Genomic DNA, 21,525 nt, shown 5'->3' with positions numbered 1-21,525 from the left:
CTTTGAAGCACGGAAATAGCTAGGTGCACATCAGCTAGCTTAAGCTTCCTTCAGTTGCAATTTAGATTATAACTCTTGAAGCTCCAGAGAAAAGAAAATATTAAATGATTACAAAGGGAACAACATTTGAATTTTTTTTTAATTTCAAAAATGTATTTTAAGGTATAAAGGTAATATTCTTTTCTTTATTTCTGATCTCAGCACAAACACACTTTTAAAATAATTATGTTTAGCATCTAGTTTGGAGCAATATTTGCCAGATGTTGCCATCTAATTGTTCTAAGCTTTAAAGTAAAATGAGAATAGAGGACCAGGGCCACTTAGAAAACTGTTAGGAACAGTTCTCAAAATATGATAGCTTTTGAGTAAATAATACGTTTGTGTTGTTGTTTAATTATAAGGAAAAATGTATATGTAACAATGGTAAAAGCAGAACTGAAGGCACTAGTGGTACTCCTGCTAACATTCCCAATGGTAGTCCAGATTTTTATGCTGATCAAGTTGGTTTTCCTTTTTTTTCCTTTTTTTTGTCTTTCTTTTACCCCTTGTATCCGAGGCTAGGTAGCTTAAAATAGAGATTATCACAGGAGATTAATTTTCTATGTAATTCTACTTCATATGTGAGAAAATTTTAGTGAAGGACTTTATATTTGGAAAATAATGAAGTCTTTGAAATTAAACATATCCTTTTGTTAGAGGTAAAATAAAAATTCATCTACATATATCATATTCTTATCTCTTTTCTCAGTACATTTATGAAATTAATGTAAATAATATTAATAAAATGTCCCAAACTCCCAAGTAAAATCACCTCCCTCCTTTTCCACTATTAAAATTAAAAATGTTACCTGATAGACACATCTAAAGATGAATATATTAAATTATATCAAAGAAAGGAGGATAATTTTTAAAAATTTATTCCCCAAGAAAATATTTTGGTCATCTTATAATATCAAGTGGTGTACAATTCAATTCAACACTGTTACCTGCAAAGAAGATACCTTGATAAATCTACATTTTACCATTTGTTTTAATTTTGAATTCCTTTTCCTTTCATCATGTGAGCTTTACCTCACTTGCCATTAAAATGATTAGAATTTAAACTTAATGTTAAAATAAATTTTCATTGATTTGATTTCATTCATTTGAATGCTCTGCTCTTTTGCTCTCTTTGTATTAATTGCTCAGCAACAATTAATAGGAAAAAGCATTATACGGAAAATGCAGCTTTGTTTAGGAGAACCAGATGCCCTACACATTTAAACTAACCATTTTCATATCTTTAGAAATGCAGTTGCAAAGCACATAGAGGCAGATTCTACTCTGGCTATGATTTTGGATAAGGTAATTAAAAATCATTTTACCCTATTCATTAAAGTGCAGCTTCCAAAAACTAAGCGCAGGTAGAGTTCCCACAGTACTTGAACATAATAAAATTGCCTTTCTTTTCTTTAATTCAGTCTTTTTACTGAATTGAAGGGCTTTTCCTTAAGTAGGCTGAATTCTTGAAGTTTTATTGTGCTGCCTTTTCCTATTGTCTACTTTCAACAGAGGCAAAAGGAAAGCACCTCCAATGATGAGGTTGGGATGTAGTCCAAACATCTAACAGAGCCAGGATGTTTTTTTTAAATACACAGTTTTTCATGCAGAAAAGATACCTTAAAAGCATAATTTTACCTTTCAACTCAATAAAGTATTTTCAAAAAGACTTCAGGGAAATTACTGTGACTTCTTAATTATACTTAGAAGTAGATTACATAAGCTAGAGTTGTGCTTCATCTCTACTTAAACTTTTTTTTCCTTTAAATTTCTCAGTCTTTTCTTCCTATTATGGAGGGAGTATAGAATAAAAAGTTTAAAAACAGGATCCCAACTAGGCAGTTAGAATGAGTTGGAATCATATTTCTCTAGAACACTTACCAGTTACTTACCTCTCTAAACTTGTTTTCTCATCTGTAAAATTAGACTAGTAATAATTAACTCAGAGGACTTCTGTAAGAGATACAGAGATACATTGAGAGATACATTGGATTATAAATATATTCAAACAATGGCAGTATTACCAAGAGGTATTAGAGTGAGGTGATTAACAGCGGGCTTTGGAACCTGATAGGCCCTTGAATCCTAGTTTGATCCCTGTCTGTGTGTGAGGCATTTGGCACCTTGCTTTATTATTCTGTGTCTCCTTTGTTATGCCTTTGGGGTATAGGAATCCCACCCAAAAAAAGAAAATTCTGAATTTAGCATCTTAAGTAATTTTATGAGTTTCTAGAACCTATAATATGCTCCGAAAAGGGCATCTGAAACTTATATAAGTTGAAAATAATTGTTAAAAATGAGCAAATGCAAACCCGCATATTCTAACTTGGCCTAATAATCCTGCCCCAGTTTAGCTCTCTCAAAAGTGTGTTTATAAGAGGGAGCAGAGATAATTATCAAGCAGGATAGAATAAATCAGTTTACCAGAGAACTTTTCTTATCTTCCCCTTAATAGTAATAATAGCAATAATAATAATAATACATCAATTGAATGCTTGCCACATAACAGACACTGTGGTGAGTATTTACATGTATTAACTCATTTTCTCCTTACAATTTCCCTGTGAGGGAGGTAATATTAATATCCATATCCTCATTTTATGGATAAGGGAACTGAGACTTGGGGTGGATAACTAATGTTATCTCACAGGTGATCTATGGGGGTGTCATGGTTACCCAGTCTGACCCCATAGCCTGTGTAGATATTTACATCCCAGTAGTTTTTCCTTCTTGAATGTCAGCTTCTCAAGTTGACTGAACCATCTGACATTGTTAGGCATCTTAGCATTTGGGTCATTTCTTCATGTCCAGCCTCAAAGAGCAGCCAGATACCCCAGATAATTTTTAAATCATATTTATTAACCCTGAAAAAATGGAAGCATCCTAAGATAAAAGTATATCTTAATTTAGAAGACATGGCAATACAGGTTACAGAGCTATGCCATTGAATAGTGGAGCCATCTGTTATGACATCAGATGTCACAATATGAAAATAATGAGAGTGGTGTTTCTAGGAGCCATAGGATATAATGATTCATTAAAAATGATGTAAGTTTCTGAAGAAATTTTAATGACCTTTTTTTTTCAAATATTTTAAATATATAACTTTAACTCTTAAATTCTCTGAGCAAATATAATATTTGATTATATCTTTTCTTCATTCAAGAGTAAAGAACTTTCTTGCCCTATGTCAACTAGCAGTCTTATTACAGCAATACTTGTTACACAGCTAGTTTTTAATACACAATTTATTGGTTATTTTTTTAAAAAACTTTAATAAATTTAAACAAAAGTTTGGAGCAATCCCACCTCCCTGAACAACCCGCAGCTACACAGATATGTTTAATAGTGCTCTGTGTTTCCTAATGAATCCATTCTGCTTCAGCAAAAATACCAGACTCTTGAAATGGAAGAGGACAGCTCAGTTTACTTGTCCCTGCCCTTTGGATTTTACCCTGATTTCTATGAAGCACAGTGGTGGTGGCAGCCGAGGTGAAGGTCACCTGGAAATTACCAGCAGAGACTTTGTGACCTGTGAACTATGTACCAACCTGAACTGAACAGAAGGAAATCTAACAGTTCTAAGCACTGTCATGGAATATAGTTACAGAGATGACAAGAAATGACTCAAAGGATTAACCCAACTAGATATTCAGGATTACTCATTATGGGGGAAATAGTGAGTTACAGAATTTATGATCTTGTCCTCAGGAACAGTTTATCTTATGAAATACAGATAAACCCAATTTTTATTAGTCAACTTTGGAAGTACATTTAAAAATATTTTAGCTTAATATATCTAGCTCTAAAATTATTATGCCAAGCACCAAACTTAACTTATGAAAATTTTGTATGATTCTCAGAAGTTTTTATTTGGTCTTCTTTCCTCCCAAAAGATCCAATACTTTATTCAATGTGCACATATGTTTAAACACTTTGAACAAAGAAGGCTCCTGAACTACATTTAAAACATATTTTGAAATAGCTACCATTTTGTGAGGACCTAGTATGTACCAGGTGCTTTATATACATAATTGTCATTCTCAGTGTAAACCAACAAATTAAATATTATTATTCCTATTTTCTAGATAATAGAATAGAAACTTAAGCTAACTTGCCTGAAATCACACAGGTAAAAATAGCAAAGATATGCTTAAAAAATATGAACTAATCTACAAATTGTGTCATATTCATATATATGAATAGTACACAATAAAAATGAACAAATTACTAACATAGGCAACAGCACAAATAAATGTCAAAAATACTATTTTAAGTAAAAGAAGGCAAGAGAAAAGAATACATACTGTGTTAGTCCATTTATATAAACTTATATACTGGCAAAACTCATCTGTGGTGATAGAATAGTGGATTTGGGAACATATTATTTGGAAGGAGCAAGGAGGAATTTCTGGAGTGATAGAGATATTCTGTGTCTTTGTCTGGGTGGTGGCTGCATGGAGACAGATGCACAAACACCGTATACATGTATATTTAAAAAACATAGAGTTTAAGGTTTGTGCATTTTCCTGCATGGAAGGTATACTAATTTAAAACTTTATACAAACCAGTCTAACTCCAAAGCTATTTCTCTTTCTATTTTGCCATGATATCTGGTATTTCAGGTTTTGAAATCTGTGCTTTAGAAAATGATGGCTACTCCTATTCAATCATTCTTTTTCTAATTGTATCCAGATTAAAACTCTACTCAAAAGAAGTCAATGTAGACCTGCTTGTGGGTTTTATAAATGTTCTAGAATCTGCTTCTTTGCACTCGTATTTTATGACTTCTTTATTTTGTAAAATTTTGTCTTTATTTATTATCTTCGACATTACTTTAACATTATAGACATTTTAGCAGAGACACCCAGGCCCCCAAACCATGTATTTGTTATTTTTAAATAGCCTCTTAAAAATCTTGATGCTTAAAATCGTATTATAATCATTTTATAAGATTAAATCATTCTGCTTTCTCTTGCTTTATTTTTTATTTGCAAGTCTTAGCTTGCCAGCAACAAACACATACAGCAATATTATTTGTTACTGTCATCAAGAGAAATCATACTTTTCTGAAATACTCTAAAGAAGTAGTGAAGAAATCACACATTGTGAGAAGAGTTATTAAAATTATATAAACTAATATCGTAGGTGAGATATTTGAAAGTGACCTTGTAGTGTATCCCAGGCTTATTGTATTAAAGCCTGTAAGTAAAAGGGACAAATCATTTCTGGGCACTAATATGACTTTCCCCCTTATTGGTAATGAAAACATTGAACTCTATGGATTTGTTCTACTGAAGCAATTACATTTTCTGGAAAGTCGGAGCAGTTATTTAAAGAGGATTGTTGTCTGTAATGAAGGCTTTCTGGTGGATACGGGAATAAAATATTTGATCTTTATGTAAAGGAGTGTTCTATTTTAATAACAAGAAAATAGTGAATTTTTCTTTCTTTTTTATATACTTTTGATTGTGTTCATCTCTTTTATCAGAGAGATATTCACTTAGTGTGAATTTTTTCATCCAACTTCTAGAAGCCATTCTTTGCTCTTTATTTTTATAATTATTGATATAGTTTTAATGTATTTTTCTAATATATTGTAAAATATCATTTTCAAAACATTGAGTCAGATCCCCCCACCCCAAAATTAAAAAGTTAGGAGGGTAACGTCTGGTACATTAATTACTCAATTGTTTCCTAATAACCTCAAATAGAGATCAGGTTTACCTCAGTGCTTTGTAAATGTTTCACACATAGGAAGATCCATTTTCAAGTAAATGGAAATAAACCTCTTGACTTAAAAAATTACACTTCAAAAATAGTATGCAAGAGGCTAAACTTTATTAATCATTGGGGAGGTACAAATTAAAATGATACCACTTAACACTAACCAGAATGGCTACAAAGAAATAGATAGAAAAAAACAGGGGTTGACAAGGTTAAGAAGCAAGTAGATTTCTCATACCCTATGGTTGGGAATATAAATTGGCAAAAAGCACTTTGGAAAACTGTCACTGTGGTCCAGCAATTTCACTTCTACTTATGTCTACAACATAAATGTGCACATGTGGTCACTAAAGGCATATCTTAGGATGTTCCTAGCAGCACTATTTGTAATAGCCCAAATGGAAAATACCCAAATGCCCATCAATGTAGAATAGACAAAACATGCGATACCATACAGCGATGAAAATGAACAATATGGGTGAATTTCGCAAACGTAATGTTGAGCAAAAGGGAGTCAGACAAGAAGAATGCAGACGCTATTATCCCATTTATGTATAAAGTACAAAACTATGTGAAAGCAATCTTGCTCAAAGCCAGGATAAAGGTTTCAATAGGGAGTGAAATATGAGGAAGGCTTCTGTTGTGCTGGAGTGTTCTATGTCTTGATCGAGTGCCAAGTACATAAGTGTGTTCAGTTTGTAAAAACACATTGCATATGATATATGCACATCTATGTATGTATATTGTCCTTCAGTACAAATTTAGGAAAAAATCTTTATGCCTGTTCAATTCACAAGATTTACGTTTTATAAGTATATAGAAGATGCCAAGAGATTTCTTTTGAGTCAGTGTGGCAAAGACTGCTTGTTGTCTCCCACTTCCATTACATCTGTCTAAGTTTTAAATAGTGTATAAAGTTTAGCTAGACATATAACACTCAGTACAAAGACTGTGATTCCCTGCCTTTCCTGCCCAGCTGTGGCTCCATGACTGAATTCAGACCAATGAGACATAAGTATTGTATAATTGTCTTGTGGCTGTTTGCAGGGACCCTCTTTAAGAGACAACATAATCAGTGAATGGCTATTTGAGTAATTACTAAATATAAAGTGTAATATAATCAACAGCTGTGTGACAGATCCTATGATTACAATATTCCCATTATAGAGTTGAACAAACTGAGTCTCATAAATGTATACAAGGTCACACATCTAGCAAGTGAAAAACTAGATTTTGAACTTAGTTTTACCCAGTTAACTACATTTAATATTATTGCTTTCATACTCAAAGCCCTAATAGAGAAATATTAATCTATCTCTCTACCCACCCACGTACCTATAGTATAGCTATCTACCTCTCTATCTTTCTTTCTATCTTTCTATCTATCTAGCTATAATATACAATATATTATGACTTTAATATGTAAGATGGATTCGTGGAGATGGTAGGTTAGAAGCAAAACGTTGAATCTGGTATGAGATAATAGAACCTAAATTAAGAAGGAGCAGGGAATATAAAAAAGAATGGGGTAAATTAAAATAAACATTATGAGGATTTTATTTAGGGTGTCATGACTGACTAAATATTGAGCTGGAAGTATTAATTACAAATCTCAAGTTTTGAGTCTAATTGACTTTTACAGCATGTTATTTTGATTGTAATGGAAATAAGGAAATACAGGGGGAGTACAAGTTTGGGAGAAATTATTAGAAGAAAAATATCAAACATGTTGACACACACATAGAATTATATAATGAGGTAAGAGAACAATTTGAGAAGGAAATTCTGTATTTCTAATTTAAAGCCAGTTACAAGACAAAATTTATTTTTAAATTTTTGCAGAGAATATGAATGTTTAAGTGGATTACTACTTTCCTAATGGATAGAAAGAATTTATACATTAAGATCACACAAATTGTATTCAATATTTTATGTAGTTTATAATGTAAACATCATCTAGTGCATAAGGAGAAGATATCACTATGATGTTATTAATTAAGCAACTAAGAACTTTTTACAAATGTTAGTCATGTTCTGAAGATGTCAGTATCATTATAATCATCAAAACCATTTGAATTTCTACTATGTGCTTGACACTTTCTTTGGTACCAGGGCCGCAGAAAGATGTATGTCATGGTTCTTATCCTCTAGAGACCTACATTATGATAGGGGAGACAATATACAAAAGAATAAAGAAGATACGGTGGCATTTGTTCTGTTAGATGAGTGGTTCAGATAATCAGTGTCATAAAAGTTAGAGGCAATTCACCTCTGAAAACTAGATGGTCATAGTAGACTTCTCAGCAGAGCTAGGACTCAAGCTACAACATATCGAAAGCTGAGAATTGTTTTGGATCCTGAAGTATTAGCACATTGGAACATTATGGAGAGAATTACTAAGCTCCATTCAGTTGAAATCAAGATATTTTTGCCACTATTTTCTATCTTAAGCTAACTTTCAGTCAATGAATCTAATAATTTCTTCTTGAAATTGCCTTGCTCTGTTTGAAAAACTGTCCACTGTTATTTCCTAACATTTGGTATCCAGTATCCGCATCCATGAGCTTTTGACTCTGATCATCGAGCTGAAATACAGAAGGTTACATCACTCATTTACATTATCACCCTCTCCCCACTCCCAATACAAATGTGACATTTCAATTTTGCACACTTCAACTCTCCTTAAATCATCTGTATAAAAACTTCAAAGCTTGATTGATGATGAATGAGCCATTGTCTCCTCAAGCACCCGGTTCTCATTAGCCTTTAGAGTCTCAGCTTATTAATAATGAACCTTGAGGGCTGACCCAGTGGGGTAGCAGCAATTCATTGTGCTCCCAGCTGAAAGGTCTGGGTTTGGGAAAGATACAGGAATCTTTGGCCCAAGTCCATTCCAGAGATGATGTATTAAGTATCACAGGTGGATGATGTGAGCTATATTACTTTTGTATCATTATCTGCCAACAGACTTTCGTGGCTTAAGGTGATGACAGTGAGAAAGATACATTGCTTTATGTCTGAGAAAATCCAGTAACTGCTTCCTGTAGCTTCATCTTGAAAATGGGCTTTTGCCACTTTGGACTTTGACTTCTTGATTGTGACCTTTGGCTTGGATAAGCAATAGAATTCTGATGTATGCATTATTCAGACGTTCCCAATTAGACAAGTGCAATATTTCTAATCTTTATTTACTTTTATTATCATTTTAATTCTAAGGTTGGCCTGTAAATGCACCCATGCAAAACAAGATATTTAAATACGCAGTCAGGGATTGAGGTTAAGTATTTCATCCTTGCTTATTAGATATTTCTTATATCATTGTGCTTGTTAGCTTTGTGAGTAGAGGTAAAATGTTTACTGTTGTCACTGATCACGTAGACTAAAGTGAAATATGGCTAACTGCATTTAAAATTATAATCTTTGTTTTGTAAAAAGAGAAAGACATTCAGTCTTATTTATGAATTGTGCTTGGGGGTCAAAGCAATTTTGTTGACTCCTTAAACCTAGTAAGAAGGTCATATTAATCTGTATTTTCAGCAGGGATGCTACATCACAATCAGGCTATTTCTTAGAGGGCAGGGGCAAAAAACAGCCAAGATTCAGTATTTTATCCCATTTTCTTTTGCGAGAATATATTTGCAAAATGTCAATGATTCTCTTAATGGTAACTCATCCCCCAAATTCACTATAATAACTAGCATTTGAAAAGAAATGAAAAACACAAAGTAACTATTTAAATAACACAAACATTTCCTTCTTCGTTAGACTCATGCAAATGAGAATCGAGGGAAGAAATGGTTAAATGTACAAACCTTGTGGATTGGAACGCTGAGACACAAGTACTTTACACCTTCTTTAAAATGTCATATTGACACTTTACAGCTTTCTAAAAAGTAATTTAAGGAACAATATGAGGTAGATTTATGGTTCAATATAAAAACATGCATTTAGACTTTTGTGTAGCACATGCTAGGTAATTTGTACAGGTTTGGGGGAATTTGATCTGTCTGGGATAGCTCATAATCATCATTATTCACCTGATAAATGATAACTGAATTTGGTACACAAAATAGGTTTAGGGATACCAATGAATATATCTAAATGTACCTTATAAATATTAAATGTACTGCCTGCAGTAATTTTGCACATTATCAATTATCAGCATTTTATGTAATAAAAGCTATTTCTCTTTCAACTTATAAAAACTCTAACCTCAAAATTATATATGTATTTCATTTTTTTATACTCCAGATATTATATTTTCTTTTACGAAGCAAACATCTATTGTGTATCTGGCTTGTGCCTTGCATGATAGACACTGGGGATACAGTTTTGAACAAAACAGAAATGACCCCTGGCTTAATGAAATGTAGGACCAATAAAAATCAACTGTAGAGTGTTTATGGAAAAAAGATAACTTTCATTCTTACTTTGATTTTGTCAGAATGTAATTTAAAATTAGGAACTATAACAGAAGTTAATTGATCAATGTTGGTGACAAATATCAGGGTACATTTTTTTTCAGTTCAATTTAACAAATATTCATTGACTAAATGTTGCTCCAAGTTTGATGCTATAGATACAGCGCTGAAAAATAGCCCTTGCCTTCGTGGAGTTTAGTCTAATTACTTCAGTTACAAATCATGTGCTATACATGTTAAATTTAACACATTGGAGAGTAGTGTGGATTACAGTTTACTTACTCTGAATACAAAAAAAAAAGTCATGCTTTTTTTTTTTTCCTTTTTTTACTTGACTTGCATGTATTAATCTAGTAGGAAGTGTTTGAGACACAAACATATTTAAGTGTTTAGTGGAGTTTTTTAAGAAATGAAATTATACTTTTTTTCATAGAAAGTTGTATTTAATATATCTTATTATATTTAATGGTGGCATTTTTAAAGGAGACATAGTTTTGTGAACTTGCTGGAAATATTTTTATATAATATGATAAGAAAATTCATAACAGATTTTTTTCTACCAATTGTTTCAGTGATCAAGAATCTATTTGTGTCTCTCTTTATTTACTGTGATATATTTCCTACAGGGAAGGTGAAATTCAATCTAATGAGATTACCTTGGACTTCTTAGTTATTCAACATTTTTTGAGTCCTTCCACACTTCCAGGCATCTTTGTTTGGATATCAGTGAAGTCTGGGTCTCATTTGCCTATCTTCCTTAGAAATTGTCTTTTTGTCACGGTCTTAAAATATAATTATTAATCACTTTATTTCATGCTAATGGGATAGAAACTCTTGGTGTAACAAAGGTGGTACCTTCTAATAAATCTTTAATAAAACTAATAGAAACTAATCTGTTAGCAAAGGTAGATTTAAAGTACAGCCAGACACTTTTCTGGTATCGTCCTGGATAAATATCTTACCAAGGTTTTCTCCTTCCGATCTTTGTCCCTTTTTCTAATCTAAACATATAATTTTTAAAAAGCCTTTATAGTCAGTGAAGGCAGACACATTAGCTATCCCTTTTGTCCAGCAAATAATCTGTGTCTTTTAACAACTTTCTTGCAGGTCAATACCTTTCCCTAGAATTTGCTTAGTCCAGCAATAAATCTAACTGAATATTTCCCCACAGAAGCATAATAAATTAATATTTTAACACTGTATAAACTTATAAAATAATGTAAACCATATAAATGAATAAGTGCAATTTTGACATTATTTTATGACACATGTTTAAGTAATCAGGTTGATCAAAAGAAAATGTAAGATGAAAAGTACATAAAAACTTCTATAAATATCAATAAAATATACACTTTCTGATTGTGAGGTTATGACATTCAACAACAGATTATGGTCTAAGCCAAACATAACGGAAAAAAAGACTATTTTCAGGGAAAATGTACATATACATTATTAAATGCTAAAACATTATAAATCCTCCCGATCCAGAATTGCTAGCAGATGCTGGGTTTTGAATTCAGAATGATAAAAGTCTCATCCAGATTGATCATGATTGTAGTCTTAATTTAAAATTTTAACATGTAAGATTATACTTGAATTATTATTACCTCTTTTCTAAATCATTTTCCAAGTATAAGCCAAGCTCTTGAACAGAGTATTTCTAAGAAACAAATGTCAACATTGGTAACAGATTAATTTTTATCGAAGAACAGGATTTGATGAGATTATTATTCAGTATAATATAATCTGATTCTATTTGAATATTTTTAGATAGGAAGTTGTAGATGGATACTGTGATCTGTCAGTATGAACTATATGAATTAAAATATAACTCCTGAAAAATATACTCTTTCTACAATGTTTGAGCTATTACCTTTTCTCTTCACATTTTTTTTTAAGTAGAACTTTTCCAAATGTAGACTGAAAAATAACCTTCATTTCCTGGATAGCAGTCAAAATCTCCTTTCTTTGTCACCTAATGAAAAATTATTCCTAGAGCAGAAGAGCATCATCTAATGTCTCATGAGAAAGCTATTAGTATGAGATCGTCACATTTCTTAGAGACTTAATGCCAAACATTAGTGTAGAAATCCATTTTCACAATCTTTATTACATCTTACATCTCCCCTCTGCTTTGATGAAGGTTGTATTGTTAGGTCATGAAAAGGAAAGAACTGGGTTTTAGAAGTAGAAAGATGATCTAATTTCTTTTTGTTTCTTTTTTTTTTTTTTCCCCTCACTTGAGGAAATGGATCCAATAGTCAGTGAAAGGATTAATGATGGAAATGGGATTGATTTTAAATGTGGAAACCCTTGAAATGTCAAAATTAATCTGAAGGATTTTATATATGCAAAGTAGTAAGGCATTTTATATGTGACCACCAATCTTACTTCCACAAATACCTTTTTTTTATGGTATTTTCCGTTCATTCTTTATGCCCCTTTTTGGTTTAAGGGGACTCTTAAAGGTTTAGCTTGGGATACTACACAGGAGAGATGATTTTCTTAAGGCCAGCACAAGAGATGGAGTTAGTTGCCTTCCCAATATCGTGGACCTCTTCTTCCTCACTAACACCCCTGCACACTTGGCTTTTGTTTGAATAACAATATGTTCCCCTAAATACTTGCTCACTCAGCCTCTCTTGCAGTAGGAATAGCCATGAGATATTGTTCTGGCCATTGTAATGCAGACATAATCCTTGCGGAAAACATCTCTTTCCAAATAGAAAGTTGAAGCTTCACCAGGAGGAAGTCTCCTGCTTGCTCTTCTGTCTTTACCTTGCCTTGAATTCAAACAAACACCTTTAGATGCAGCAGCCATCTTATGCCTTGAATGAATAAAGCCAACATACATAGCAGGTTGTGGGTACTGCAGAACAGCTAAACTAATATCCACACTGCCTCCGATAGGTTTCTTATTATGTGAGAAAAATCATCCCTTATCTATATAAATTACTGTTAATTGGACTTTTGTTATTTGTATCTGGATGCTTTATGGACTGATATATGATTTCTCTTAACTTGTTCTTGTATTGGACAAGAAGAAAAAATGTGGTAGATATTGGGTAGGAAGATACTATGTGTATTTCTCACCAATTTCTTAAAATGATAAGAATAGTATTTTCAGAGGGAATATCTACCTTTTTTTCTGGATAACCTGAAGCTATCTGAATGAGAATCTATGTATATGATCAGCCATTGTTCAGAGAGGACAAGTTAGTTGATTAAGGCTAGAGTTGTGAAATAGAGAATCAAGTAAAACTTGGCTCTGATGCACATAATCCCACAATCTTGCCCTTATTCCAATGAACCAGAGCATTTTTATGATATCTTGCTTTGTGTTGTTCTTAACGAATAATTGGCAATTCTGTTGACTACATTTGAGATGAACAAAGAACACTTTTGTGACTGAAGCATTAATTTTGGCTTCCACTTTGCGCTAATTACTTACCTAACTGATTCCTGTCAATGTCACATTGACTGAAACAATATTTTTAAGGGAAATTTGACAATTTGTAGCAAAAGTCTTAAAAATATTCACAATCTGTCTTAAAAATATTCACAATCTGTGAATGTTATTTATAGAAAAAAATTTAAAGAACTAATCAGAGATAAACAAGTTAAATTACCAATAAGAAGGGATTGGTTAAATAAGTACTGTTTAAGTTATACCCTGACATATTATATGCTCCTTGGAAATAACATAGAATAATATTTAATTACCATTGAATACTCACAATTTAGTATTAACAAAACTAGCAGGTTATGAATATTATATGCAATATTATTCCAATTTCAGAGGAAATAAAAAAAGACTGATAGCATCTGTACCAAAAAGTGAAGAGTGTTTCTCTCTGAGTGCTTGAATCATGAGTGGTTGTTTTTCTTTGTATTGTTCAATGTTTTCAAATTTCTGCAACCTATATGGCTCAGGAAAAAGATATTTTTAAAGATATCTTGGCTATTAACAAAGTAACTGTAATTTAACACTGAAAATAGCTTAACAGTAAATCATTTTTATTGACTACCTTTTATCATCAAAAAGTTTGACAACAAATCTATGTTTGTTTGTTTGTTTTAATACAGAAATCCTAAATGGTGGAGTCTATGTAGACCAGAACAAGTTTCTTTGTTATACAGACACAATTCATTGGCAAGATATTGTTCGGAATCCATGGCCTTCCAACCTGACTCTGGTGTCAACAAATGGTAGCTCAGGATGTGAGTAGCATTATCCTTTTTAATGTCTCAAAAGATTCTTCTACCTCTTGTGTTCACAAGAATGGCTTATGTTTTTCATGTCATTAATAGTATTTTGAATTTTTACTGCATCCATTGAAATGTTTAGTTATGTATGACAGGACATTCTTTTTGCTTCTAATTAACTCTCTTTTTAGAATGATACTCCCCCTTTACAAATTCTCATTTTCTTAACCTGATTCCTTTTGATAAATCTAAATTATTTTACCATATTTCTAATGTCTAACCATGTGGCCCATTGTCCATAAACTTAAGGCTGGTGTGTAACTGCTACTTCAACTCTTTGTGACTCATACACCACTGAGAAAAAGGTAGTAGAACAAAAATGTACTTTCCTAGTCACTGAAATTTTTACATAAGAAATAAAAACCAGTGAAAATTTTAGAATTCCTAAGCCTTCATTTACCCCTAAAACCTTCATGGTAATACCTTATGACAATTCTAAACACTATAAATAGAATGGAGAAATATATATTTCATACAGAAGAAATATATATTACATTCTGGTTTTAGTCATTAGCCTAATAAACTAGCCATTTTCCCATTCTTAAAGTGTATAGTATTTCTACAACAGAGGATTTATTAGATTCAAAGTGTTTAATATGATTAAATGATAAGCAAGTAATATTTGAGCTCTCGTTAAAGCCTTTGGAAATTATTCTGCTGGGAATCTGTTTCACTTTCATAAAGCAGGCTATGTTGTCCCCACATTTATTATTACTGACATATGTATGAGAACAGAATCTTTATCAAGAATTACCCTGGGTTTTATATTTCTCATCTATTATTATATGTTTCCCATCTGAAATCATAACTATCTTCACACAGTTCAATGATTATTTGCAATAGTACTGATTGTGTTATAGCACTTTTGTAGAAAATCAAATTCCAAGGGACAATTATTAAACTTCTTGATGGTCTTAATAACAGAGAAATATGAATATACTTGACCAAACTGACAGCTGTGTTTCTAATAAGTGGCTAAAACTTTCTTTAAAAAGTAAAGTAACATAATTTGCTTGTCACCTTTAAGCAGAAATTTGTATGAGATATCATCTTTGTTCAACAGTGTTCAAGTTGCATACCTTGTAAAATTACATGTGAATGAAAAATTGAATCTGTCCACACTAACAAAGCAAATGATGTGCTTCAGAAATGGCTTCCGTTTTTCAGTCTGCCCATACCGTAGTACATTTTATATGAAGGGGGAAAATCATAATGTTTGGAAAAGAGGAAAGGCCTACTGACTTGCAGATTATTAGTTATTAGCCTATAATGCATGAATGAGATCAAGCAAGAATAAAGCCCAAGACAGAAGCCAAAGGGAATGTGTCCACCAGCCTTACAGGATGTGGAGCAGGAAAGGTGTGAGGGATTTACTGCACTTTCACAGATGGTATCTCTTTGTGTTATTCTTTTGAGGGCAAATTTGGATGTTTGTGGCTATAGTTAGGCACCAGTAGCTGTATTTTTTTTGCATGAAAATAATTGCAGGTACAAAAACTATAAATGCAGAGTAGAATCATAACAAATGATTCTTTACAGATTAACCACCAATTGCTTGTTGAAGTTTTATTCTTTACATATGAGTTCTGTTTGCTGACACATTATATACAGTGCATGATACCATATCTGATAATAATAAATTGGCTGGCCTTGAATATTGGTTTTCCATGGCTTTATCCTGAGTCAGTTTCTTCATTTACCTTCTCCCCATGGGTGATTACTGGCAGTTCTCATGGTTTAAATTCAGCTTCCCCACTAAGTTCCAGAACTACCCACCACCAACCAATCAAATCACCCAAGTTAAGACGTTGGTAGGCATCACTGAGTTCACCTTATCTTTGGTTCTTGACATTTATTTAATTGCTAAATCATGCTGAATTTGCCTATTTCTTCATTGTACGTATTTTTTAATACCATTGCTCTAGTACAAGACTTCATCTGTTGCCTGAAGTCTTGGAACAATCTCTGAATTCTTAATATTTTTTGAGGCCATGACCCTTGTAGCAGTCTGGTGAACCCATAGCCTCCTTCTCATAATATTTAAAATAAATAAATAGGCTCAAAATAAATATTTTATATCATAAATTAATATGTATAAAATCAATAAATTTATAAAATAAATTATAAAGGATTACAACAAAATAAATTATATTGAAATACACCTATCAGCATACTTTATGTGATATAGTAATATACTTCTTTATTATTATATTACATAAAGTATTCTAACAGTGGGATTAATATGTAATACAGTTTGAAATAATAATTGGCATAAATACTATTTTAAAAAGGGAAGTCACTTTAACAAATGGTGTTGGGAAAACTGGATAGCCACAGACACAAAAATGAAGTTAGATTTTTATCTTATGCTATATATAAAATTAACTCAACATGGTTTAAAGACCTAAACGTAAGACCCAAAACTAATGTAACATTTCTGCCATCAAGTTCAAGAACCTCATAAATTCTATCCACAGCCCCTCTAAGGGCCCAAGAACCCTTGGTTAAGAGCCCCTGTGTTTAACTACTCTCCTTGCTTTCAGTCCTGACAACTCCACCTGACAAAATGCCAGCAAGAGCTGTATTTAATGGAAATCTAACCATGACCCTGTCTAAAAACACTGTCACTGCAACTGACTAATGTAGGGTCAAATCTAAACAAAACCAATGACTTGGAGTTTTCAGCAGATTCCTACTTATTTTCCCCCTCTATAAAATGAGTTCTTAAAATTTCTTTGTCTGTACTGCCCTTCCTTTATTGTTTGCTGCGCAAATTTTATTCATACTTTAAGATACTCATCAGTTGTTATCTCTTCTAAGAAGTGTTCTCTTCTATAAGCGAGATTAGGTAACTTTTCCTGTGTAACCCTGTAATAACCAGTGCTGAACCCTGGCATTGTCTCACTCTAAAATGAAAAGTCCTTGTGGACAAGGTCCAATTCATTATCCTGTCCTCTGTTCTAGCACATGATAGATGGATAACAGATATATACTGAATAAATAGGTAAATAAATGAAATAGATCAGGTCATAAAGAGGAAAATCAGATGAATTCAAGTTATATTTTATTCCATCCATCACTTATATTTAAGAGAATGGATGTGAAGAATAAATTATAATCCACAGACAGGTATTTTATCCATTTCAAGTCTATTTCAGGTAAAGATGGCAATACACATATATATGCTTAATTTAATTTATACTTATATAATTATGTTACACTATTTCTATTAATTATATTTATGTTCTATTTATATTTTATTATATTTATAATAATTATAAGATAAAATACGTGTCTACTTTTCCTTTAGTGTTTGGAGACACTGATTTGTTTAACAATTGTAAATATGTTCAAATCACACAATTTTGACAAAGAATTTAAGGATAATTGATTCTTAAGTGATATTTTGCAAAGTATTTCTTAACGTATGCTTTTGGGTTTTGGTACAATACTAATTCTTTTTTTGTTTTTTAACATCTTTATTGGAGTATAATTGCTTTACAATGGTGTGTTAGTTTCTGCTGTATAACAAAATGAATCAGCTATATGTATTCATATATTCCCATATCTCCACCCCACTCATCTAGGTGGTCACAAAGCACTGACCTGATCTCCCTGAATCTAAAAAAAAAGGTTCTGATGAACCTAGGGCTGGGACAGGAATAAGGACACAGATGTAGAGAATGGACTGAGTACTAATTCTTAAAGCAGAAAAGTGCCATGTTTTCAAGAGCAACCTGGCTTTTTATTGACATATAAATAGAAACTATAATAGAAACAATGAGGAAAAGGTTTGAAGTGTGTGGAAAAACAATTTTTAAATGATACTACTTCTTTCAAAATACGTTATTTTGGAATAATTTTAACCAAATTGTATTTTTCAAAATATTTGAGATACTTCGTTCTAAACTTTAGCAGGATAAAGGAGAGATGAGTGTCTTTTTTCTTGTACAGATCCCTAGCAAGACTTCTCTAACATTCTAACATCCTTGAAAAGCTACGTCAATAGGGCCTATTCAACAACCTGCCCTTCAGAGTGAAAAAAAATCATATAGTGAGTTATGTTTCACTTGGAGCTCTGTAATAACACTCATCAACATGAGAATATCAAAATGATGGAAGTTGCTTGCCCTCTAATAATTAAGCAAATGGGAGTAGATCAGAACCTGAACATGGAAAAAGAGACAATGATATTTTCCAAGAAGAAGATGTATAGTTAAGAGAATGGATTTAGGAGTCAAACAGGCTTGTTTGAAATCTAGCATTGCCTCTTACTAGCTATGTGACCTTGGGCAAGTCACTTATGCTCTCAGCACCTCCATTTCCACGACTATAAAAGGAGAGAGTGAAGAGCTGAGCTGAGCCGCTAGATTTCATGGTGGTCAGTTAAGACAAAGAACCAATAAGAAGGTAACACTCAAGCTTTTAATCACTTAAGGCAGTAGTATAAGCAAGAAGCTGCAGTGGAAAGAGCACCAAGTCCTCCCCTGTGCCATTTTTCACCATGGAACAGCTCCAGGAGAGAGTTACATGGATCAGACTGATCAACACAAACACAGGAAATTGTCTCACTGCTGAGGGAGCCCCCAAGCAAAGGCTCCTGCCTGAAGTTTTATGGATCTGCGGGCCAGAAGGCAGGTGGGAGGGAGAGGGGAAAGGGCTGAGAGTGTGAAAGTACTGAGTAATGAGCCAGAGGAGAGAAAAAGTATCTTCAGGGTTCCCCCCACCCCTCTAAGGACATTTCAGCAAAGGCACCCAAGGCAGGCACTTGATAGAGAGGCCTCCTAATGGAAGCACCTGGGCTAGGAATGTCAACATGCTTAAAAGCATGGCTTGTCAGGGAGCCCTGAGTCCTCCTTGACTGCAACTCCCTTCAGAGACCTCAGCACATTGACTGTGCACCACCTCTGCTGTAAGGAGGGCTGCTTTCCTCTGTGAGGGCTTCCAGGTAAAGTCTTCGTAGCTACCTATGGTCAGGCTTGAAAGATCACACATAGGTTCTTGGCTAAGAGCTTATATTATCAACTTCCTAGGGTTATTATGGATTATTATGAGGAAGAAATGAGTTAATATGAGTCAAAATTTGAGTGATTTCTTATGGTAAAGGAATAAAGTGTCTTCTGATTATGATTTGTTTTTTTCATATGACTTGACCATATGTGGACAGAGTTATTTTTATATGTGACAGTTACATTTTCATTATATATTAATTAGTTGACATTCTATTATGTTTCTGTTTCATGTGTGTTTTAGCATCCGGAAGATAATATTTCATAGCTTGATCTCACTGAGACACTGAAAGCTACACTCAGATGCTGCAGATCCTAGTCTTTTTTTTTTTTTTTTAGCTTACACCAGATGCACCTCTCATTCTCAATTGCTTTCTAAAACCAAATACCAGCTAATGACACAGTGGGAGTGTGGGGGAATTGGAAGATTCATAAAAGAGCATTAAGTTCACAAACATAATTTGAAGACTAATCATTTGTTTAAACCAGATGTTCCGCCTGCATTAAAACCATTAGTAAGACTTAAAACTATATTTTTCTTTTAATGACTCTTACATATCTTAATAATTGTCCGCTCCTAACTAATACTGCATGTTGTGTCCCATCTAGATAATTTTGTTGAACTAGAAAATAATCAGATGTCAAAATACAGTTAAACCTGATTTTCTTAGTTTATCACCTGTTGTTACTCCTTCAGTGTTAAAATAGTTACGTAAAATACATGCACTCTGCAAAGTTTAGAATTTTGTAGTAGAGTAAAAAACAAAATTTGCCCACAGTGCATTTCAATACAGCTTCAGTTTCTGTGTATTATATACGCACATACCCACTTTTACATAAATGCATATATAGAATCAAATTATGCATATTGTTTTTAAAAGTTTTAAGATAAAAGTTTTAATTAGGGAAATAGAAAAATGTGAAAAAGCATTAGAAAGCCTAAATGAATCTGCATGAACCCAAAAGATAGTTCTTTGAAAAGATGTATAAAATAAATTCTTCATGAATCTCATCTGACAAAACAAAAGAACTAAAAATCACTTATTGAATTCAGATGCAATTTTTCTAAACAAAATATTAGCAAACAGAACAGAATCTAGGAATATATTTTTAAAAAATAAGAGCAAGTGGCAGTTCTGCCATATTTTTTATCTGTTGGTGAGAGAGTAGGGACTTGAATCTTACCCTTATCTGAGAGGGCCTTTATCATTATATTTATAAGAAGAGGTTTTCCAGGTTGACTGAAATTCACTCCAGGATAAACTGTTATGTAAGAATGTTACAAGATACAAGCACAATATATCTGCTAGCTTGGTTTTCTTGTTCTTTAGTTTCCTGGATAAGAGTGCGTTGTTTCACTTTTTGAATAAATTTTTTATGACAAATCTTTATTTTCATCAAATGCAATAGTTTTCTTTCAATTAACTTTTTCATCAAATAGTATATGTATATAAAATTAAAGAAGTATGATCTTTGCTTTCTAGAAAGTGAAAGAATATTCCTCAGGGGTACTTTACCTCAACCCCAGGTGGCAGAACGGAAGAATTCTCCCACAATAGACCTTTCCTATCTCAGCTCAGTTCTCATATTTATCATGCATTTCATGGGGTATTTTATTTTATTGCAAATCATATATATATGCATTTGCATATAATATATACTTATAAAGTAAACATATTGTATAAATGTGTGTACACACACACATACACTTACATATACACACATTGGCCTCAATCATTTATGATTATAAATTAGTTTTCACTTTCCTTTTACATATAAACCACCTAAAATCTGGAATAAGTTCCATAGTCTCTCCACTCTGGCTGTGTTCTCTTACTGCCAACCCCAGCTTCTGCCACAAATGACGACAGTAAACCTCACAGCTGTACTAGGTACTCCCTCAACTGCTCTGAAGACCCACTATGCCTCCAATTTCCTCAAAGCATAAATGAGATTAGTTATTCACATGATTTTGCTAATAATAATAATGTTTATTGAGGGGCAGAGAGGCCCACACTTGACTTTCATGCTTCTGCTCTTGTGTTGTAGGTGAGGATATCCCT

At 32.8% G+C, this 21,525-nt stretch overlaps 1 protein-coding gene across 2 annotated transcripts in view; it reads left to right on the top strand.

Annotated features, from left to right (window-relative positions):
* The window catches only part of ERBB4 (erb-b2 receptor tyrosine kinase 4), a 1,117,451-nt gene that overhangs the window by 731,324 nt on the left and 364,602 nt on the right, over positions 1-21,525 (top strand). For both annotated transcript variants that reach the window (XM_061187123.1, XM_061187117.1), the window contains exon 4: positions 14,274-14,408. In XM_061187123.1, the coding sequence (XP_061043106.1) occupies positions 14,274-14,408 (135 nt within the window). The remainder of the gene's footprint in view (positions 1-14,273; positions 14,409-21,525) is intronic.

The sequence above is a fragment of the Eubalaena glacialis genome, chromosome 1 (genome assembly GCF_028564815.1).
Source record: "Eubalaena glacialis isolate mEubGla1 chromosome 1, mEubGla1.1.hap2.+ XY, whole genome shotgun sequence".
Classification (NCBI taxonomy): domain Eukaryota; kingdom Metazoa; phylum Chordata; class Mammalia; order Artiodactyla; family Balaenidae; genus Eubalaena; species Eubalaena glacialis.
The sequence above is the reverse complement of the archived record's forward strand: the minus strand, read 5'-3'. Positions and strand labels throughout refer to the sequence as shown.